The sequence below is a fragment of the Netta rufina genome (genome assembly GCF_964035555.1).
Source record: "Netta rufina genome assembly, chromosome: Z".
NCBI classification, from domain to species: domain Eukaryota; kingdom Metazoa; phylum Chordata; class Aves; order Anseriformes; family Anatidae; genus Netta; species Netta rufina.
Window position 1 is genome coordinate 63644767 of NC_140126.1, and position 23846 is coordinate 63668612.

The 23846-nt window shown below is 40.9% G+C and overlaps 1 protein-coding gene across 1 annotated transcript; it reads left to right on the forward strand.

Moving 5' to 3' along the window:
- The first annotated feature begins 5293 nt into the window (after positions 1 to 5293).
- On the forward strand, positions 5294 to 13307 carry TMED7 (transmembrane p24 trafficking protein 7). The gene is made up of 3 exons (XM_084304964.1): positions 5294 to 6082; positions 7691 to 7936; positions 10359 to 13307. Exons 1-3 carry the CDS (start codon positions 5918 to 5920, stop codon positions 10593 to 10595), a joined length of 648 nt encoding a protein of 215 aa, XP_084161090.1. The 5' UTR covers positions 5294 to 5917; the 3' UTR covers positions 10596 to 13307.
- Positions 13308 to 23846: the final 10539 nt, after the last annotated feature.

Sequence of the window (23846 nt, forward strand, 5' to 3'; positions counted from 1 at the left end):
GCCCTTGAAAGGAGCTCCTTTACTCCAGGCTAAACAACCCCAGCTCCCTCAGCCGCTCCTCACAAGACTTGTTCTCTAAACCCTTCACAGAAATGCCATATTTCAAGCATTTCAAGAACATAGAATTCAGGAATTTGATGAACACAGTACTCGAGGTGCGGCACTCACTAGAGATGAACACAGGGGGACAATCACTTCCCTAGTCCTGATGGCCACTCTGTTTCAGAGACAAGCCAGGATGCTCTTGGCCTTCTTGATCACTCTTCTTGACCGCACGTTCCACAAGAACAAGTTTTATTAAAAAAAAAAAAAAAAAAAAAAAAAAAAATCTGGACGAGGGCATTGAGTGCACCCTCAGTAAGTTCGCAGATGACACCAAGTTAGGTGCGTGTGTCGATCTGCTCGAGGGTAGGAAAGCTCTGCAGGAGGATCTGGATAGGCTGCACCGATGGGCTGAGGTCAACTGCATGAAGTTCAACAAAGCCAAGTGCCGGGTCCTGCACCTGGGGCGCAATAACCCCAAGCAGAGCTACAGGCTGGGAGAGGAATGGTTGGAGAGCTGCCAGGCAGAGAAGGACCTGGGAGTGATGGTGGATAGTCAGCTGAATATGAGCCAGCAGTGTGCTCAGGTGGCCAAGAAGGCCAACGGCATCCTGGCTTGTATCAGGAACAGCGTGACCAGCAGGGCGAGGGAGGTGATCGTCCCCCTGTACTCAGCTCTGGTGAGGCCGCACCTCGAGTACTGTGTTCAGTTTTGGGCCCCTCGCTACAAGGACATCGAGGTGCTTGAGCGGGTGCAGAGAAGGGCGACGAAGCTGGTGAGGGGCCTGGAGAACAAGTCCTACGAGGAGCGGCTGAGGGAGCTGGGCTTGTTCAGCCTGGAGAAGAGGAGGCTCAGGGGTGACCTTATCGCTCTTTTTAGGTACCTCAAGGGAGGCTGTAGCGAGGTGGGGGTTGGCCTGTTCTCCCACGTGCCTGGTGACAGGACGAGGGGGAATGGGCTTAAGTTGAGCCAGGGGAGTTTTAGGTTAGATGTTAGGAAGAATTTCTTCACTGAAAGGGTTGTTAGACATTGGAACAGGCTGCCCAGGGAAGTGGTGGAGTCACCATCCCTGGAAGTCTTCAAAAGACGTTTAGATGTAGAGCTTAGGGATATGGTTTAGTGGAGGGCTGTTAGCGTTAGGTTGGAGGTTGGACTCGATGACCTTGAGGTCTCTTCCAACCTAGAAATTCTGTGATTCTGTGATTTTGGAGTGTGGAAAGAATGTCATTCAAACAGAATAACAGAAAATCAACACTGCATGACACCTGAATTACATTTTAACAAGTTAAAAACATATCTTAACTGTATACCTCTATCATCTTTTTTAGCTGGTTGTTTTACATATGGTAACGATAATAATGGGAATGGCAATAATAACCATGGCAATGCAAACTACTCTTCATACTCCATTGCTTTTCTTTCTGTTATTTCTCAATATCTGAGAAAATCACAAGTGCTAGATTTGGAATGGTTAATGGATTCTAGCATGAAGCACTAATTGCTTTCCCACTCAGGAATTTGTCTAAAGTAGGAGAAGCTGAAGAAATGAGGTCTTCACAAAGACAGGAAGCTAACTCTGGATTGGTTCAGAAGAATGGAACCTGATCTTGTGAGAGCAGTCTGTTGTGCTGGATCCTCACAAATGCTGTCAGAGCAATCCTGGCTTCACTCCAATGTTTTACTTATTGCTGAGAAGGGCTTGCATGGTGTTAAGGCCTTCCATGCGTTTTCTTTTTATTATTATTATTATTTATTTGTTTTTCCACATTGCCCTGCCACTGAGGATGCTGTGGTTGCAAAAAAGCTGCAGGGCAATACGGCCAGGACATGTGAGCCAAACTGGCCAAAGGGATATTCCATAACATCATAGAATGGTTTCAGATCTTTAAGGCATCTTAAAGATCATCAGGTTCCAACCCCGTTGCCATGGGCAGGAACACCTCCCGCCAGACCAGGTTGCTCATTCATCCTAGCCTTGAACACTTCCAGGAATAGGGCATTCACAGCTTCTTTGGAAAACCTTTTCCAGTGTCTCCTCACCCTCATAGGAAAAGTTTCTTCCTTACCTAAGTCTATCCTCAGCCTGTCTTCATAGGAGAGGCACTCCATACCTCTGATGATCATTTTTGTGGCTCTGCTCTGGACCAACTGCAGGTCCAGGTCTCTTTTGTGCTGGGAGCCCTGCTACTCCATACCCTGGACTCTTGAGGGCAGAGTAGAGGGGGAGAATCACCTCCCTCTCCCTGCTGGCCACGCTGCTTTTGATGCAGCCCAGGATACAATTGGATTTCTGTGTTGCAAGCGCATATTGCTGGCTCATGTTGAGCTTCTCATCAACCAGTAGCCCCCCCAAGGGCTGCTACCCACAGGGCTGCTTTCAAGGTATTTCTCACCTAGTCTATACTGGCGTTTCAGAGAGCCCCTCTGCTCATGCATTAGATTGGGAGGCTGCGCATCTGCTTTGGATTGTTGGGACCCCTAGCTTCAAGAAGAATTAAAACTGAGGGTTGGACATCTAGAACAGTAAATAGGCATTTTCTCCTGCTTCTGTGCTAGGCAATGGGCATAGCTGAAAGACCTCTGAAACAAAACTCTTCCCAGCCAGCACCGTTCCAGACAGACCCTTGAGGATGTCTGGGTCAACCACTGTGCTGCAAATTGTAGACCTCATATTAGTATTCTTTTTAAAAGCAGTTAAACTTAATAAGCAATGACTTTTATTAGAACACTAAAGAACGTCTATTCATCAAAGGCTGCATCTATAGTAGATGTGGGGATGGAGCAATAATGTATTTTTGCAACAAATGAATATTTGTTATAACAAATGAGTATTTGCTATTGGTGCTCTGTGAGTAAGTGAACGAATGAAGTGGCCCTGTGGCTGCTGCACCTTCTGTGATGATGGTAGCAAGGAATGCCTATGTTTCTGCCGGAGCTCTTTCTAGATTGTGAATTTATCCAAACTGTGTTTTGTTCCCTTGGAAGTATAGTAACAAGCAATACAGTCCAATTGCAGAAGATCAGTAGACCAAAGCAGCTAAGGCTAAAGGCCTTACGTTATTCGTCATGTGGTTCCAGCGTATATGAGCATTAGACTAGATTCATGTGGCGCCATTGGAAGAAAATGCCTGCAAATTTTCATTAAAATCTATCCAATGAACAGGTGATTAGTTTGGGTTTTTATATCCTGTTTAGGGTTTGCAATACATTGATCTTGCACCTGAAACAGATCTTTAATTTCTGTTTCTTTAGAGAGAACATTCATTCAAGTACCACTAACCCTCTCTGAAACTACAGCTGGATGGAGTAAATGTGATTACTGGAGATTTATTGCAAAACTACATTATGGCTCCATCCCAGCATATACTAGAGATGCAGCCTTTGAGGAATAGATTTTCCTTAGTGTTCTAAGAAGAGCTGCAGCCAAATAAACTGGGTTCTCCTAGGACCACTACAAAAATATTTCTGCTCTCCATAGCTTGACCAGCACAGGGAGTCTTGGTCAAAGCACAGTCGCCTCTGACGCTTTGTGCATGACGCTTAACAGAGACTCACAGTTTACACTGAAGTCAATCTGAAAATGAGAATCATGTTGGAGATGAGAAGGTGACAGAGACATACTTAGGGTAAATGAGTAATTTCTGTGCCCATTTCTTCCATGCTGTATAGGAACAAAGGGAATTCATTAACACTTGTCGGTAACTTAGATCACAATAGATTTTATTTCCTAATTGTTCTGATAGTACATTTTCCTGTCCACTGTGGGTCTGTTCCACTTCCTAGAGCAGTCAAGATGGATTCTGCCATTTGTCAGCAGAATTTTACATAAACTTCTACTGAGCACAATCTACATGGATAGAATATAAACCGTGTTTAACTACCTCCATCCCGCCAAATGAATAAGTATTTTTTTTAAAGGACTAAGCATATTTATTTATTTATTTTGGGGGGGTGGGGGTCTGTTTTCTAGACTTCACGAAATAGATCATGGCAACATTCTATTGAAAAATACAAAAACAGTTATCTTAAGCAACAAAAATGAATACCAGCCAAGTGTACTAGCCAGTTGAACTTGAACCAAAAGAGACAGGAAAATTCTGCAGAAAACAAATAAAGACAAGGAATCAATCCTTGTCTATCCATGCCTCGGTCAATCTGATCTGATGGAAAGCCAGGAAGATTTAGAGTGAGCATTTTTTTCATCTGCTGTAATAATAATAACAAAAAAGAAATATGTTTAATATGCAACAAATTCAATGTAGATGATCAAGCTGGGGATTGGTCTGCATGAAAATGATACAGAATCTGTGGTGGGTATTTTAAAGAAAGAGTTAAATAAGTCTGCGTTGTTGTGATATCATTGATGCTGTCTGAAGAAAGTTATTGACCAGGAAGTTTCTGAAGTTTTCCACAGGTGTCTGAATTCAAGGATAGCATTGCTTTTCCAGAGAAATGAACTTTAGAAGAAAAGAAAATCTGAGGGAAGTGAGAGCAGGAAGGCTTATACCATGTCAAAAAAAAAAAAAAAAAAAATATCCTGGGATAAATGCTTAGCTCTACAGACAAAATGAGGTTTCCATGCAGGGAAATTGTTTGCCTGAATTTTCTGTAAGAGTGTCCCAGTGACTAAGGAAATTAATGGGAAAGGACTCTCTTGAGCATGTCCTTTGTTCTTACAGGTCCCATTTCAATACATACTATGATATGTCCAGAGGGAAATCTGTTTCATCCTCATTTGGTTTACTTTGCTGTGAGTCTGATCAACGGAGACACAGGGCAGCCATGCACAGTAGTCCTCTCAGGTTAGAAAGCGTTCTCCTTCCAACAGGGATGTCAGGGTGAGCTCTGTAGTGAGACAGGGAACAAGATGAAGGCTGGTGATTCCTAGGTCTGAGCGAGCACCATTGTAGGCTAACGACCCAAAGATAAGGGTGTACAAGACTCTATGCATAGATCATGGAACCAGCAAGAACTGGCTGACTGCTGAAGTCTGTCAAAGACAGGAAAGGCTGAGGGGATTAGCAGCGAGGAAGACTTCTGCCCTTCAACAGAGGACCACCAGAGTGCGCCGGACGAGCACCCAGGGACTCCAGTACGCATACGAATAGAGACGGGAACCTACGCGACTGATTCTTAGGAGCCCTGATGACTATGTAGGAGACTTATGGGGTAAATGAAATGAGGATGGCTTCGTCCCGCTAACAGAAGCACACCGCCAGCAGCCGTAGGTGGGCGAGTTAGGTGGAGCTATAGCCCCGTGCGCCCGGCGTGTGTGCGCAGCGCCGAATAAACACGCCTGGTTTACAACCATTCCGAGGCTACAGAGCCTGATTTCCGCAAGTCAAAGCGTCCTTTTTCCTGAAGTTCACGGTTTCTGCTCACATCTCTTGCCCAGTCTGCTCTTACTGATTGCACTTCGCAAAGCAAGCCCAAACCTGCTCCGTTTTGCACTCCCTTTGCACAGACAAACGACTTAGCAATTGCTAGCATTCAGCACGTCCCATTTTTGCGTATGCGCCCTGTTCGTAGCCGTTTTAGCCCCGCCAGCAGCGATCTCGGAGCTACCCGCAGGCAGATAACGCCTGATAACACCCCCCACCACCACCACCACCACACAAAATGGCGGCGCGGCTGCAGCCCCCAGCGCGGGGCGCGGAGCCGGGGCCGTGAGGCTGGCGGCGCTGGGGCCGTGCCTGACTCGGAAGCGCTCCCGGAGGGCGGCGCTCGGTTAGCAGCAGCTCTTCCGGAGCGGCCTCGCTCTTCCCCCTCCGGGCCTGTTCGCCACGACGCCTCCGGCTCCGTGCCCCGGCTCCGGCTCCAGCTCCGGCTCCGTGCCCGCCCGGCTCCGTGCCCGCCCGCTCCGTGCCCGTCGCCATGCCGCCGCGGGGCTGCGCGGCCGCGGGGCTGCTGCTGGTGCTGCTGGTGCTGCGGGCCTGCGCCGCCAGGGCCTCGGAGATCACCTTCGAGCTGCCCGACAACGCCAAGCAGTGCTTCTACGAGGAGATCGCGCAGGGCACCAAGTGCACGCTCGAGTTCCAGGTAGCGGGGTGAGGGGTGAGGGGTGAGGGGTTGGGGGGGGAGCCCCCGGTCCCGCAGGGCTGCTGGCTGCCGGAGCCTCAGAGCTGGGCGCTGGCAGGAGTGGGGCTGTGTGACCCTGCCCTACGTGTGCCACATCTTCCCCAAGTGTTTCAGCGTCCTCTGGCACGGGAAGAGCAGAGAGGTGGCTGGGGCTCGGGGAGGCCGTCCTCAGAGGGCTTTACAGCTCTCCCAGAGCTTCACCGCGAATATGTAAGCTGTCCCCTCACAGGGTGTGTGGGAGGACTGAGAGCGAGCTACTCTCACTGATAATTGATAAACAACATGCCCCTGTCGAATGTGAAAGCGTGCTTTAAAGATGAACCATCATTTTACTGCAGAAACTATTTTTTTAATTCTAACCAGATAGTCATTTCCGTATGAAAATCCCCATTAGATGCGGACATCCACAGGGAGACATCCATAGACATCCAAAGTTTTCTCGATTTTGTCATCACATTTGCGGTAAAGCAAAACTTGCCAGCTGAATTTTTTTTAAAACTTTGTCTGCGGATCAGCTAATTTTTGGTCCTCTTGTTATTTCAGCTTTACCACTAATGCTGTGGTTTTAATAACTTGATGCATAGAAAAAAATATGTGGATATAAACAATAGTATCTGCAGTGCACGTATCTGAAGTGCAGATGCCCAAATGGTTACATAATAGATGCTAAAGTATATCAATGAAAATAAAATCTTTTTTTTTTTTTTTTTTTGAAGGTTTCTGTACAAACACAAAAGGGACATACCTTAAGATACAAGTCTTGTAGTCTTCCAGCATGCTTTATCTTGAAAGGAAAAGGTTTGGAGGTTAAAACTACAAGTCTGAGCATCCTGAGAAAAATAAATTACAAGCACCTAAATTAGCAATAGGCCTTATCATAGAGGTAGCATATATCTTGTCAGAAAAAAAGTGGGGAAAAAAGTGAGTCAGTCATGAAGTTCAGAGATGCTCGTAGGCGTCATCTGAATATTGTGATGTTGGAAAGTGCTGCTGCTGACTGCACGAGACTGATGCAGCAGATCCCTCTATGGCATTGCTTTGTTGACAAGCTCACAAGCTCATAGAAAGACTAGCCAGGCTGTAATACCTGTTTTACTGGTCATATGTCATTCCTACCTTGTAAAGCAGCTTGACCTCATAGGGTAGTTATGCTCTTTTGGCCATACAGAAAGGAGCTGCCTTATCTCATTTTAACAATCTTAACTTGCAGAATTGATTCTTCAGAGGGCTTGTGTGTATATAATAAATGGCTGTTTCGTTACGGTACCATCTTTGCTGCTCTGTCAAGTTTTATCTCCTGTAGCCTTTGCTGTAGTACAATTAGCTGTAACAAAGTAACTCAAATTTCTGTCATAACACTGCTTGAAAATGTAGTTGGTGTCATATATCCAGAACTGGAAATATTTTGAATTTTCCATGTGCCCTGCATAAGAGAATGATTTTTGTGAACTGGCTTTGAATCATTTTCAAATTAATGCATTATATTTTAAAAGATACTTCTCAAAGCAAAAAAATTTACAGTAAGTGTCTGTTTTGTTAAAAGGACAATTTCTTGTTTTTTGTTTTGAGGTGATCACTGGAGGCCACTACGATGTTGACTGTCGGTTGGAAGATCCTGATGGCATTGTGTTGTACAAAGAGATGAAGAAGCAATATGATAGCTTCACGTTTACTGCATCCAGAAATGGAACGTACAAATTCTGCTTCAGCAATGAATTCTCTACTTTCACACACAAAACTGTGTACTTTGATTTCCAGGTTGGAGAAGATCCACCACTGTTTCCTAGCGAGAACAGAGTGACTGCACTTACCCAGGTAAAATGCTGTTGTGTTTGACAGCAACTGTTAGCTTGAAAAAATGATTTTGTTGTTTTTTTTTGTTTGTTTGTTTTGTTTTGTTTTTGCAGCTGCATTAAATGTCTACATAACTTTTGAACATCACTGGAATGGAGATGTTAACAAAAATGAGTTATTAAAAACAATCGTTTTTCAGGAGATATATTTTATTCAACATAAAGAAGAGCTGAAAATGAAATTCCAAGTGCTTAAGAGAAAATTAGAGTAACTTAAGCTTTAGGCCATTATCTTTTTTTTTTTTTTTTTTTTTTTTTAAGGGAATTTACATTGAATATCATCGTTCTGTGTCCTATGAAGTATGCATTTCACAAACTAGAGTATCAGGGGATTAGGGTTTTCAAAACTTTCAATTTTTTGGGAAGCTTTGAGAATTATTTTCATACTTAAACTGATAGTCTTTCATGGAAGAAAAACTTAAGCTGGTCTGTCACATAATTCTTATTTTTAAAAATACAGAAGAAAACTCCATAACAATCAACAAGTAAATAAAAGCCATATTTAGCTGGCTGATAGATGTTTGTAATTTATGTAACATTCAGAAGTGTCAAAGTACAATTTTTAAATTAAAAAAAAAAATAAAGTATATTTTTTACTTGAGATTTATTGGATTTACTTTCCAAATATTCCCTTTTTCTTCAGCATTTTGCAGTTTTACACCACCTCTTCTAAACCCACCCAGACTTTCCTTGGAACTCTTGCTCCATGAATTCTCACTAATGTTCTTGCACTATATCCATCACCAAACTTTTTAAACAGCCATTAAAGAATGCTGGCTGTGGTCACTATTTTCCTAGTCTGGACTCAAAGGTGTAAATAGCACTTCCCAAATGCCAATCTTACTTAATTTACCTTGCATTAAGTATGCAGTTGCTAAGATTCGTAGTGAGTACATGACTTCCTGTGAGTTGAAGTACAGCTCTTACCTTCCTGTCATTCTTCTGCTCTGCCTTATTTTATTTTCTGATTCTTGATGCTGTATTTGATCACGTTCTTTCCGTTAGTCTTCATTGCGTTCATTCGATGCGTCCAATTTTCCTTTTGCTGCCTTGGCGTCAGTCAGCAAGGGAAGCATCAACAAGGCAAGAAATGGTTGCTGGATGCAACCTCTCTGCAGCCCCTGCTTACGCTGTGGGAGAAGATATAAAATAAAATAGTTATCATTGTGTTGTAGCATACACAATGCATGCAATGTATTCAGAGAAGGGAAAGCTAACTTTCAGTGTACCTTTAGTAAGAAGGCTCTTGCTGCAGTTTTCTTGAGGCTTGTAGCATGACCAAATTTGGGCAGCCTTTCACAGGGACAATAGAAGGTAAATGCCTGAAATCAGAGGAGCTTGGTGTTTGAATTTAAGATCCCTTATTCAGATCTGGAGGGTTCTATAATTTATCAGTGAGATCAGTGGCAGACCTTAATTTGGGAAACCTCTTTCTGAATTTTGTTGAGAAGAATATCTTAGACTTGTTCAGACACTCACCTTGAAACATAACCTACTTGAAAAGATGCAAGTAACAGCTGTAAGTAACTGCAAGTTACTACAGATGTAAATAACTGCAAGTGGCCTTACTTGGGTGTTAAACGGTTCCTTTCAATATAGGTTGTGCTGTTTGATCTTCAGGAAATACTGTTTTTAAAACATAAAAACAGACTAACTGATCAGAACCTAAGTATTTTGAAGATCCATTGATTAATTTCTTGATGATCTAAGCACAGTGAGGAGTACTGACTTACAGAAGATAAGTTGAAATGGAAGACATTTATGTGAAAAATGATCTAGGGCGTGGAAAACTGGCAACAGTTGGGCAACTCTTTCTGAAGACATTGCTACTATGTTATGGACAATTCAGCAACACTAAAATACGACAGAATTGTGTCCTTTCTCTGATTACTTTTTGCATACATGTGTACCAGAAGGATCTCTTGCCAAGAGAACATACTGAGTTTGGTAATGTAGATTCTGAGATGTTGTAGAACTTAAGTGAGAACTGTACAGTGAAGAACATCTTGGGAAACACAATATGTATTAAATACTGATGTATCTTAATGATAAAAGAAATTGAGGCTACAATAGTTCTTCTAATGTTCACTTTTAAACTCACACGAATTTAATGTTTGTTTTGTGGGTCTAAGAATGCATTGTTTTTGTTAGATCTAGTTTTACATGCTTCTGTATTTAAGAGTCTGTTACATTCCTGTTTGTAGAAATGGATCAATGTAAATTTAAATGTTACTGTTTTTATGGTATTTCAGCCTAACAATGAAGTGAGCCAATCATTCGTCTGTAAGGTTGCACAAATCCTAATTTTAAGTACTAAAGCACAAAACAGAAAAAATATTAGAAACGTTATTAATTTAGAGATATGTATTTGTTTGCTTCTCTAGATGGAGTCTGCCTGTGTTTCGATTCATGAAGCTTTGAAGTCTGTCATTGATTATCAGACGCACTTTCGATTGAGAGAAGCTCAAGGCCGCAGCAGAGCAGAGGATTTAAATACAAGAGTAGCCTACTGGTCAATAGGGGAAGCAATCATTCTTCTTGTTGTTAGTATTGGGCAGGTATTTCTCCTCAAAAGCTTCTTCTCAGATAAAAGAACCACAACAACCCGTGTTGGATCATAACTGGCAGTGATAATGCTTCAGGTCATTGTGTGCTATTCATCTGTAGAGTTACTGTTCTCCAATTAATTGTTAGGTACAAATGATCTAAGTATGTGTAACATTCAAATCTGTCTACCACTCATCCATTTAAATCACAAAAGATCCAAAAAGTTATGGAAGGGACACATGATTTGAAATTTTAAAAAAAAATTTTAAAAAAAAAAAAAGGAAAACACTTTGGAACTTAAATACTTTCTGATTTCTGTATTAAACATCTTGCATTGACTAGCCTCTTCTGTAGATATTAATTCACACTGAGTTTGATGTTTGTTTTTTTTTTTCTACCAGTAAGATTACCTATTTGCGATATAAGACTTTAAAAGAACCAATCAAGTGTCAGATGTGCAAAAGCAATGCATATGAAGATGTGATTTGACTATAATTTCCAGGCTGAATGTATTTGCTTATAAACAAGCAAATATGATGACCTGTAGTGTGCTGTTTTGATTTGCTATTTAAAAAAAATATATAATTTCCTTATTTGTAAATCGGTTGCAAGCTTGACAGTTTATCCTGGCTCATTTTCCATCAGCCTGGGAAGTCTCCTCCTTCAAAACTTGCTGAATTTTATAGTTGAATGCATTTGCTTAAGCACACATTCTTCTATAGTGAAATAAAATGAGCTTCTTATACAATGTTTGTTTTACTGAACAGATTATAAACTGAGACAACTCAGGAAATACATTTTCTGTCTTCAAAAATCCAAATCTCCAAGTTTATGTTAAAAACATGCAATAAAATAGGGAGTCCTCTAACTTTGTCAGTAAAGCCGTACAGTCTCTGTACTTATTTATGTTGCTGCTGCTTTTTGGATTTAAGACCAGAGGTAGCTTGGTTTTTTAGGCAGCGCAGTACCAGCACTGGACAAGGTTATATTACATTTGAGGCACATACAAGGCTTTTTACTAAATTGATTTCCTGTTAAGAGGCCAATTTTAATATTGATACTGCATTGCACGTGTGCTGTAAATTTTATTTCCCTGTGTGTGGTGCACTAATACATTATGGCCTTGTGCATCTAATTGCCACTCTTTTTTGCTAGTGGTCAGGAAATGAATTAAATATTTGAGGTTATCTTTTTGGTAGTTAATAGTTACATTGTTTCCACTGCTCATGTATTTAGCAGCTTATGTACTGTAATGTCTTGTTTTATTTGGATGTGGAAGATAGTAAATATATGTATGTACAAATAGCTTAAATTGAGCTGGTCAAGTCCTTCAGGTGGCTCTGGAGGAATAAGTAAACTGACCAATTCTTAAGTGCACAAATTAAACGAAAGTAAAAAAAATAAAATAAAAATTGTCATTGTATTACTGACTAATTCAAAATATGCTTAAGCAAGCAGAGCAAGAACTCTAAATCCTCATTAGTAGCCTGTTATCTCTAGCAAAAAGTTGAAGTCACGTGTACAGCTGACCACTGAGCATTCTGAAGAACTGATGAAAGATGACTTCATTTTAAAATGTTTTGATGTTTGCAAAAAAAATGAGCAAGCATGCTCCTAGTCTCTATTCTGAAATAAACTTCTTCAGAAAGTGAATTAAAAAATGAAGAATGGTGGCTCAAAAACAAGTAAAAAGGTCACAGAGGTATTAAAAAGCTTAATGTAAAATTCAGGATTGTGTGTAATGTCTTTCTATCTTGTACCAAACTTTAAACACTGCATTCCCATTTTGTGATGCACGCTTCCCAGAAACAGTTAGATTCACAAAGGTCAGAAAGCAAAAAGCTAGTTCTTTCTTCTTACAAAACAAATCTCTGCCTGAAATAGGTACAATATTGTTGGTTATACCTGTATGCTTCATTTTTGTGTTTCAGCAGCTGATACTTAGTTTTTGTACTGCTTTGCACACAATAATGAAGTAAGTTGTGCACTTTGGATGCAAGTGTCAGAAGAAAACACGATTTTAATTTTGAAAGTACCCACTATACTCTTCTGAATTTTAAATGTCACTTGTTTAGCTTTAATCAGAACAAGTGCATTTGTTTTAAAGATTGAAACGTGTGGTTTTTTTCCAACTGAGTTGTTCTGTGTGCTCTCAAAATTGGTAACAATGGGATAAAGCAGATACTGGATGGCCATCGTGTACATGTCTCTATTCTTTCATACCGTTGGAATGTGTGACATGGGACTGTTTGGCTCAGAATTATTCCCACTGCAGAGGCTTAGTGGACTTGACTTTTGCATTGAAGTTAGGTATATGAACCAATCCTCTGATATCTTGCTGCATAATATGCAGCAATAGCTTAAAAATGCCTTTATTTTTGTGTTATTAAAAACATGGCACAAGTACACGTTTAAACATAGCTGTACATAGTTTTTAAAATGTGACTGAATAGGATATAATAAACACGCTAACATGCAGTGGGTGAATAAATGCTTTGTGACTTTTTGTTAAAGCTATGTCTTTTTATATATGGAAAGCATAGTTTGATTAATGGTGTGATACGCAAGTAAATCACCATGCATTAAAGGGGATACAACTGTGTTTTTAGCTGAAACCCAGGGCTTTTCGTAGTTTTTTTCCTGGATGTTTGTGTTTACGCAACTTATTTTGATGTTCAGGAATGTCAGTTCTTGTTTTAGTTTGGAAAAAAAAATAGTTTGAATAAGACAAGAAGCAGACCCTGTGAATACTGTATGGGTAAATAAAAATTAATATATGAATATGGCCTGATTGTTTTGTTTGCATTTGGGAAGGGGGAGCATTACGATTTGAACAGCTTTGAATAGTGATCTGTTCATAGAAGCATCGGATATCTGAGTTGGAAGGGGCTCAGAAGGATCATCAAGTCAAACTCCTGGGTCCCAGAGAACCACCAAAAAAGAAAAAAATCAGATTGTGGCTGAGAGCGTTGTCCTACCACTCCGGCAGCTCTGTGCCATGACCACTGCCCTGGGGAGCCTGTCCCAGTGCCCGACCACCCTCTGGGTGCAGACCCTTTCCCTAACCCCCAGCCTGACCCTCCCCTGTCCCAGCTCCATGCCGTTCCCTCGGGTCCTGTCGCTGTCTCCAGAGAGCAGAGCTCAGCGCCTGCCCCTCTGCTCACCTTGTGAGGAAGCTGCCAGTCATGTTTGGGGGTGTCTTACACTGACCAAACACTGGGAGGTCAGACCTTAAAACTGAAGCAAGAAGTGAATCTTACGGTCAGAGCTTTTTTTCAGATATCCTGGTTTTCTTCATAAAAAGAACTGTAACCAAATCAGCCTGAAAGCTGTTTGTGTTGCTAATGAGGATGATGATTTGCATATCTTTGAATAGAAAAACTATAGCCACAAGAGAAGAAAAAAAAAAAAAAAAAAACTTTAGGGATTAAAAATAATAAAATTCAGAAGTATTGTCTGAATTATACACACACAGAATGGTGTCTGCATGTGTAATGATTTATTGTGGGGTCATAAGGCTGCAATGCTCGCTGCATATTTCCTGAGGGCTGGGTGGTTGAGGTGGTGAAATGAAAGCATGGAAACAGCAGAGCTCACAGAGGAAAAACATTTGTGCTTGAATGTGTCACAGGCAGTCCACAGCAGCCTCCCATGACCTTTGAGTACTATTAAAACAATTACTCAAGTACATGGAATTTCTGGTACTATACGGTATACGTAGAAACTGCTGAGCAAAAGGAATCAGAAAACAAGGAAGGCTGGAACAGATTTTTGAAAGGACACGCTGCTTGAAGTCCTGCTCAGTGGCATCCTTTGGAGGGGGCTGATGGACTTGTCTGTACTCAAACCCAGCTTTGAAGCAAAACATTTCTCTCTGCAGAGATTTTAATCTCTGGACCAGATGTAAGCAGGCATAGACCACACAGGTGTTTTTGCTGGGGTGGGTGCATGTCAGGAAGTGACACACACTGCATGCAGCCAATCCTTGGCTGGATTTCCCTGGGTCTGTAGCAGGTCTGCAGTGATGGGTCAAAATCTCCAGCAAGGGGGCTGCCAACACCCCAGCTTTCACCCTCCCCAGCCCTCTGATGGGACCTGATGCTCCTGAAGGAAAGGAGTTCAAATCGCAACCAGCTCTGCGGTCACCATTATTTTCAGATTGGCATAGGAACATAGCATCTGAAAATGGCTTAGTTTCATATGTAGGTCTGAGCACACTTGATACAGGAGGTGATCTGCTGGGAAATGGGCTGTCCTGTGAAGGACAGCAGCATAGACTGAATGGCTTGTTTCTTTTTTCTCTTTTGCTCTTGCATTCTCCGTGGACAACAGTGTTCAAAAAAACTGTTTTTATCTATCACCTGGAAAAAGTGCATGTGACTGCTTCTGTTTTAGGCTTTCATTTGTAAACTATTTTTTCATTTGTAAGCATTTTCCATGGAAACATGGAAAGGAGTGACAGGAGAAAGTACAGAAACATTAAAATATCTTTTTCTTCTGACATTTCTTCTAGCTGGAAAAGTTCATTCTTTTATGTAAAATTGTTGTTTACTTGTAGGAGTGTGAATAATCAAAAACAGCTTTTGGGAAATGTATGTTTTACATTTTTTGCTGCAGCCCACAAAGTAGGGCTTCACTGAGACAAGACTGATCACAATATTCCTTTCTGTAATTCGTAACATTCACAGCTCTTTTCCACTTCTTGTCCCAAAAAACCACTAGCACCATGCCAAAAGTCAGATGGCCCAAACTGTTGAAACATGCACAATAAATATTGGCATACACATTACATGAAAAAGTTGTAATATTGCCTTTTTGTCCTCTACAGAGCAGCTCTCTTCTGTGCTTAAAAAAGTCCAGTATAATCCTGGCCAGCATTGGGGTAATGACCTAATGCCAGTTTGACTCTGATTTGCTTATTTGGAAGGTTGTAATGTTATATGTGGAATATGAGGGAATAGGAAATCACTGCAATTCTTCAAGGAAGCACAATGCATTGCTGTGCTGTGCCTATGAAAATGCAGCTCCCAAGGAGTGGATCATGATTATGTAAAACTTCATTTCCAAAGGATTTAGGAGCATTTGGGCTGCCCGTGTGAACAGAGCAGGTCCCAACAACCATGCCTTGACCCCAGTGCAGCCTTGACGCTGTCACCAAATGCTGTAGGCATGAGTCACGCAGCGATGCTGCTGCCCCTCACAGCAAAATCTCTTCCAGTCCTGCCAAGAAAAAGCAGACTGCTGCCACTGTATGCATGCATCAGTTTGTCTGCATGTCTGTAAGTACACGTGAGCTTTCAGATGGTGCAAGAAGAGCTCACCTGTCTTTCATGATTGTTTTAGTTGGTAAGTTGGATGCTGGGTTTTTCTTGTGCTGAACCTGTGCAGCTAGTGTGCATCCCTCTTCAAAAAGAGCATTGAACATTAGGACCAAGAAAGTGATAAGCAGGCCCTGGGTATTATGTGGAAGAGCAGTAAATTAGCAGAGAAGAAAGGAAGAAATAAAAGTTTTAAGCTTCTTGAATGTAGTGATTAAAAATAAATAAATAAATAAATAAATGATGTAGAAAACAGCCTTTTCAGTTTATAAATCACTCAACAGAGTTAGAGTTACAGCTCTGTTCTTCATTATTACACACTTTTCTTGATGTTAAGCTTCCAAGTAAATATTTAAGATGTAAAAACTATCAGCTGATCTCTTAATAAAGTAACCCATTGCATCATTATTAAATTTTGTTATTGACTTGCATTTTTGACAGGAGGATATTTTGTCATCAACATGATGGTCCTAAGGACAACGACTGCACATGGGTTGCTTTAACAGATAATAAGTTTTATTAAATTTTTGGTATGATAAAAAGAAATGACCAAACTTTAAGGCACTCAAGCCCTTCTTCAGATTTGCAGGTCTAAACACCCAGAAGCTTGCATTTTTTTTCAACTATATCAGTCTGATAACATCTACTAGCAAACCACATTCAGCTGCTTTGGAGTTAGCATAGGTTTATCAGGACAAAGGAGCCCTGACTTCCAGTGGAACTGTCAACTGACAGACCACTCTGGACCAAATAAATTTAACTAAAAATTTGCAAAATAACATCTAGGGCTCTTAGTTGCATTCATGCATTGTAAATGACCATTATACAATACATTATTAGCTGTCATAAATTATTTTTTTGTTGCTTTCTGAGTAAAAAGCTTTTCTGAAAAGTCTGAAGTCTATTTCTGTAATTTCTTACACACTGCTTGAATTCTGGCAGATTTACAGAGAGCATTCTTAATGCAAGCATGCTGGCTTAAGCAATTCACTTTTCCCTGATTTTGTTTCTCTCATGTGCCATTGCACATCTCTGTTGTTGCAGGTGTAGATGAATTAAATAAAAGTCTTGGCCAGAGACAAGTTCTTTCCTCTGTAATGCACTTTTCTCATCATGTAACACATGGATAATGCCACTTTGTAGCAGGTAGGCTTCCTACAGATCCCATTTCAACCAGCAAGAATCTTTTCACTGCTTTAGGTCTGATTCCAACTTCCCACATGTGTTTCTTCAACTCATTTGGGGAACAGATTTTGACCTTTAATTAAAAGATGTGTTTATCCATGTTTGTGCATTTCATTAACCATGTGTTCAACAATTTGCAGGATTTGGTATATTTTTACCACATCCATTAAAAGAGCCTTAATGGACTGCACAGCAAGTGCCAAACACCCCCAGGCTCCTCTTCTCTGGACCCTTTGTGCTGACCACTGCCTCGGGGTTTACTTTTTTGCCCAGCAAAAGAGTAAGGCACACCAAAGATCTTTTTTCAGCAGCTTGTGAGAGTTTGCTTATGGGTGAAAAACTGCTAGAGCTCTTTGGACAGCAATCCTACCACTGGGTGCTGCTTGTGCTCCTTGACCAAGGCTAGTCACAGTATCTGTATGACTGCTGGCATGTGCTATGACAGGGCTCTGATCAGCTGCTGTTATTCGAAGTTTTACAGCATCATTTCCAATGTCACCATCTAGATCTCTTCTTCTGGTAATGATAATGTGATTTTTGGCTGCTCCTCCAGTTTCTTTGCTGACTCTGTAAATGTCTTTATACCCTGTCATTCCCAAAAAAAAAAAAAAAAAAAAAAAAAAAAGAAAGAGTATGGAGACTCTATTTCCCTCTCATTTGTTTGAGTTGTGACTGTCTAAGTAACACTGTCACACTCAGTTCTTTCTGGCTCCTTGCCACCGTCAGTGTGGTAGTCATCACTGGATAAGAATGTGCTGAGTCACATGATGCTTCCCATGATGTTTGCTCTTCTTTTTAGGAGACCTCGTTGTGACTTTCACTTTTCCATCACAGACTCTGTCCCCCTTGGACTTCTCATCATGTTTTTCTTTTTCATATACCTTGTCTCACTACTTGTGGATTGTCTGAAAGACTATCTTCACTTGTGTAGCAGTCACCAAATTTTGATGACCTTTTCCTGGGGTCAGTTGCTCTCCCTAGGCTTGTGCTCTCTTCAACTTCAGTCTCCATGGGGCAAGTTTTGTACTTCCTTTTTCCGGCAGCTTTCCCACATTTCATTCTGCCAGGCCCCCAGGAGGGGTTTTTGACCTGTTGCTTGATTGACTCCTTGAGCTGTATCATGAAAGCAGTAGCAGCTCCTGTAGGGCCTCCTCCACTCTGCAGATCTGTCCTTTTGTCCTGGTTTTAGTTAGAACAGAATTAATTTTCTTCCTAGTAGCTGGTGGAATGCTGTGTTTTGGCTTAGGATGAGAAGAGTGCTGATAACACCCCGATGTTTTAATTGTTGCAGAGCAGTGCTTATACCAAGCCAAGGACATCTCAGCCTTTTGCTCTGTCCTGCCAACAGGCAGGCTGGGGGTGCAGTAAGAGCTGGGAGGGGACAGACCCAGGACAGGTGACCCAAACTAGCCAAAGGGGTATTCCATACCATCTGACGTCATGCTAAACAATATATAGGGGTGGCTAGCCGGGGGGAGGGGGCCGGACTGCTCGGGGTTAGGCTGGGCATCGGTCAGCGGGTGGTGAGCAATTGCATTGTGCATCACTTGTTTGTACATATTATTATTACTTTCCTATTATCATAGTTGTAACATTATTGTTATTATTGTTATTATTATTTTGTTATTATTATTTTCCTGTCTTATTAAACTGTCTTTATCTCAACTCACGGGCTTCACTTTCCATTTCTCTCCCCCGTCCCAGAGAGGGAGGGGGGAGGGTGAGCGAACGGCTGCGTGGTATTTAGCTGCCAGCCGGGTTAAACCACGACACCTTTCAATAAAGGATTTTATCCTGTACTCTGTATTAGGAGATTGCCATGGATCATGAGCATTAGACTGAATGCTCTTCCTGAAGGAGGATTCACAGCCATCTCCAACCTTCTTTTGATTATATAAATCAGAACTCTTCCAGTATCTTCTTTCCACATTGTCTCTTTTATAAAAATGATCACTGTCTCTATTTCTTGATCTCCTTTTTACATGGTCTTTGCTACATGATCATGATCATTTCCTTCTCTGGATGTAGTGTTCTTGTGACTTAGAGAGCCTCTCCGGCTTTATGGAGAGATCACAGAATCACAGAATGGTTGAGGTTAGAAGGGACTTACCCTTGGTGGAAAACAATCAGGTCAGGAAATACTGAAGCAAACTGGACATATGTTCAAGGACCCTGATGGGATGCATCCCTGAGTGCTGAGGAAGTTGGCAGGTGCCATTGCAAGGTCACACTTGATCAAACATGTCAACTGAGAGAAGTGTCTGGAGACTGGAGGAAAGCAGATGCAACTCCTTTCTTCAATAAGGGCAACAAGTAAGATCCAGGGAACTGCAGGCCAGTTAGCCTCATGTCAGTCCAGGGACACAAAGAAGAAAATCATCAGGAATAGTCAGCATGGATTCACCAAGGGGAAGTCATGCCTGACCAACCCAATAAGCTTCTATGATGATCAGCCTGATGGATGAGAGGAGAGCAGTGGATATTTTTTACCTGCTCTTCAGTAAGTCCTTTGACACTGTCCCTCATAAGATACTCCTAGAGACACTGTTGAAATATGGGCTGGATGGGCAGACAATGAGGTGGATTATAAACCAGCTGAATGACCATGCCCAGAGGGCAGTGATCAGTGACATGATGTTTAGTAGGAGGCCATTATTGAGTGACATACCTCATGGGTCAATACTGGGTCCAAACCTGTTTCACATGTTCATTATCATCTGGATGATGGGGCAGAGTGCCCCCTTAGCCTCCTCAGCAAGTTTACATATGACATAAAACTGGGAGAAGTGGTTGATATGATACAAAGCCATGCTGCTGTCCAGAGTGACCTGGACATGCTACAGAAATGGACTGACAGGAACTTCATGAAGTCCAAAAAAGAAAAGTACAAAGACCTATATCTGGGGAGGGAAAGCCTCAGGCACCAATATATGCCAGGAGCTACCCAGCTGGGAAGCACTTTTGCAGAACAGAACTTGGGGATCATGGTGGAAACCAAGATGAACATGAGCCAAAAATGTGCCTGTGCCCTAAGATGTTTTGCTGCTTCAGGCAAGGTACTGTCAGTAGGTGTATGGAGATGATCAAATTATGCTACATGTGAGTTTTCAAGAGATTTTCTAAATGGCTTTGCAGATACAAAGTTAAGAACAAAGCACTAGGCCATATGGCATAAGACTTTTCATAGTACACTATCTTCTTGCATGTTATTCTTTCTTAGCTGCACCAAGTCTACAGGTGCAACTCAACTTCAGTCAGCTCCCAGCACATAAGACTTCATTGCTCCTCTGCTGCTGTTAATTACTGTTCTGCTCTACTCAGCATTGGTGAGTCTGCACTGGGTGTACTGTGTCCAGATTTGGGCCCCACAGTACAAAAGGGATCTAGATGTACCAGAAAGAGTCCAACAAAGGGCTACAAAGATGATGAAGGCACTGGAACATCTCTCCTGTGAAGAAAGGCTGAGAGAGCCGGGACTGCTCAGCTTGGGAAAAAGAAGGCTCAGGGGGATCTATCAATATATGTAAATACCTGAAGAGAGGGTGCAGAGGGGATGGAGCCAGGTTCTTTCCAGTGGTGCCCAGTGCCAGGGCAAGAGGTAATGGGCACAAACTGGAATATAGGAGATTCTCTATGAACATCAGGAAACAGTTCTGTGCTGTGTGGGTAATGGAGCACATGGCTGAAGTTTGAAGGGGCCTCTGGAGGTCATCTTGTCCACTCCTCCTGCTCAAGCAGGGACACCCAGAGCAGGTTGCCCAGGATCATGTCCAAGATGCTTTTGTAGACCTTCAAGGCAGGAGACTCTACAATCTCTCTGGGCAACCCGCTCTGGGCAGCCAATCTGTGATTAAGGTGCAGAATAATTTTCAAATACTCCTTTTCATACTTTGCCTTACTACTTGAGATGTTGCAAACTATCAGCTTTCCTTGCAGAACAGAGAAATAAACTGTGCTCCTAAGAGAACCTCTCTGGAGCTGAGGTGCAAGGTTGTTCAGGTGACATAAGAGGCACAACAAAGAGTCTTCAATTTTCTTCTGAGAAAGGTGAGTGGCATTATTTTGCTGAAAGTTAAATGATATTTTGACCACTTCTGCAGTAAAGGTATTCTGTTGAAGCTCAGTAAGGTGAGCTGTGCAAAAATATTTTTGACATGTTATTCTGCAGCAGGAATAAAAGGAACAAAGCACTTTTAGAAGCCTAATATATAGAGAGCTTATTTATATTACAATCTCAAAATTCACTAACATGAGTGTTATAAATCTGCTCTGTATATGTTAATGTAACCTAAGGCAATGTTCTCTATTCTTCTTGATAGTTATCTGTATATCTTTACTGATCAAATTTTTTATGATGTAACCTTAATTCAGAAGGGATATTTTCATGACTCAGTTCTGTGTACTTCTCCAGGTCCTTATCTCTACACTTGCAGCATTTCTGAAGAAGCTCACCAACTTCTGAAATGGCTGGGTTTGCTTTGGGGTGGTCACAGTCATTGAAAAGTTAAGAGCTGGGATTATTATTTGCAGTAATCTTAAATGCTAACTCATAGAAAGAGAACAAGAGACTTGCTATTGTGTTTTCTAAGTGTTGTCAGGAATTCAAGGAAGTCAACACTTCTTGAGAAACAGATGTATACAAGTTACACATTCAGTGCTTTTCAAAAGCAGAGCTGTGGCATGTGTAGTGGATTCTAGGAATCCTTAGATGGTGCCAGCATTATGTTCAACCTAGAAATAAGGAGGTGAATTTAACAGTTTACTTCTGTGATATGTAGTAAAGCTAGTAACAATATTGATGCTTTTATTTATTTACTCTCCCTTCCATCAAATAGAAAATGTGCTGTTGGAATAGAAAATATTGTTTCAAGACCTTTTTGTAAGAGGGGGTTTTGTAGTTTGGGTTTTAGAGTATAGTGAAATGAACTTAGCTACATTTGTTATAGATTATGGGAGAAAAAACATGTTTCTAGGTTTAACTCGTAAACATGGAAACTAAATTATTCTGGTGTTTTCTTATAGCATACTAAGTTTGTATTGTTTTGTGTACATAAAAAATAAATAAATAAAAATAAAAGTATTTCTGAGTAAAAGCATTTTGTAGTTAGTGCTATAAAACGGGTAAACAGTAGGTTGGAAATACCTATGAAAAGATATCAGTAGCTCAGTGATAGATAGTGAACAGCCTATACATACTGTAGAAAATCTAAATAGTCTTAAAATTACTTTAAACCTTAGATAAGTTACCTTGAAATAGAGAAAAAAAAAAAAAAAAGAAAGAAAAAAAAAAAAAGAGTTATAATGAGAACTTAAGACCAAATGAAGGCAAAAGGTCTGACAGCTTCTGTATATGACATCTCAGAAATGGGTATTCAAATTGTACTGCACCGAGTACTCACTTCTCACATTTTATTTAACAGAGGTGAATCAGAAAACATGTCTCTTTGTTGAACAGAAATTCTTCAGTTTTTCAGGTGTTTCAGTCAGTCAACAGATTGAGTCATTTTGTCAGTTTTGAAGAGCGCCTACATTCATACTGATCTTCTGAGTGACACCAGAATACAGTATCAATTTTTACATATGTGCAATTTCTTCATTTGAGCATGTGTGTGAACATAAGTGATATATATTCACTTTGACAGCATCAATGGCTAAAATGGAATCATAGAAGAGCCAAAAACACAGTTAAAGGAGAGATTCTATTAGTTCAGAAAATAACATTTACCTCCCATTAAATCAAGTTTTGGGTTTAAATTTTAAAAAAGTAAATTAGAATAAAAGAAGGATTTTATTCCTTAGAGCTCAGATCATTTTAGAAATAGTTGGTTGTTGGAAGAATGATTAAAATGAAAAGTTTTCTTTTCCTTTTATGTGAGCACATTGTACAGATCATGAAAATAGATGAAAACTTGATAACTGAACAAAATACATCTGAAATATGATTTAAATATATTTGCACTTGTACTTTATAAAGAAGAAATTTGTGGGTAAAGCAAGTTGGGCATACATTAGAACTGGAATGAGTAAACAAGAATGTCAGCTTCTCTTTCAGAAAAGATATTTCTTATTCAAATAAGCACTTGGCACCTTAGCTTTTGTTTAAGGTGCAAAAGTGGAATTAAGTATGCTAGGCACCTGGCTTATTGTATTAATTATTTTCTCTTAGTGTACTTATTTATAAAACCTCTTCTGTTCATTAAATTATTTTTTTTCCAGTTTAGAATATTAACAGTAGTGATTTAATAATTAGAGACCTCTTAAAAATAAATATATATATAAACATGTTTTATCATAATTATATTGTTGTTTTTTTGAAATTGTGCTCATTGGAGAATGACTTTTGGTTAAGGAAGATAGGGAGCACCACACTAAAATGTGGAGAAGGAAGGGGGAGGGAAAGGAAAGGGAAAAATTCATTCAGAAAGGACCTTCAAAGACCATCAGGCCCAACTGTCTGACCACTTCAGGGCTACCCAAAAGTTAAAGCATGTTAATGAGGGAATTATCCAAATGTCCTTTGAGCACTGGCAGGCTTGGGGTACCAACCACCCATCTAGGAAGACTGTTCCAGTGTCTGACCACCCTTGAGGTACAGAAATGTTTCCTCATGCTCCATCTGAATCTCCCCTGGTGCGTCTGTGTGCTGCTCTCCTGTGTCCTCCCATCACTCACCCAGAAGCAGAGACCTGCACCTCCCTCACTGCCTCCCCTCCTCAGGAAACTGCAGAGACCAGCAAAGTCACCCCTTGGCCTCCTTTTCTCCAGACTAGATGAGCCAAGTGTCCTCAGCCTCTCCTCACACACCATGCCCTCCAGCCTTTT

Coding starts and splice junctions, on each gene's coding strand:
- TMED7 (XM_084304964.1), top strand. CDS start 5,918: ATGCCGCCGCGGGGCTGCGCGGCCGCGGGGCTGCTGCTGGTGCTGCTG. Junction 6,083..7,690: donor AGTGCACGCTCGAGTTCCAG/GTAGCGGGGTGA, acceptor TTTTGTTTTGAG/GTGATCACTGGAGGCCACTA. Junction 7,937..10,358: donor GAGTGACTGCACTTACCCAG/GTAAAATGCTGT, acceptor TTGCTTCTCTAG/ATGGAGTCTGCCTGTGTTTC.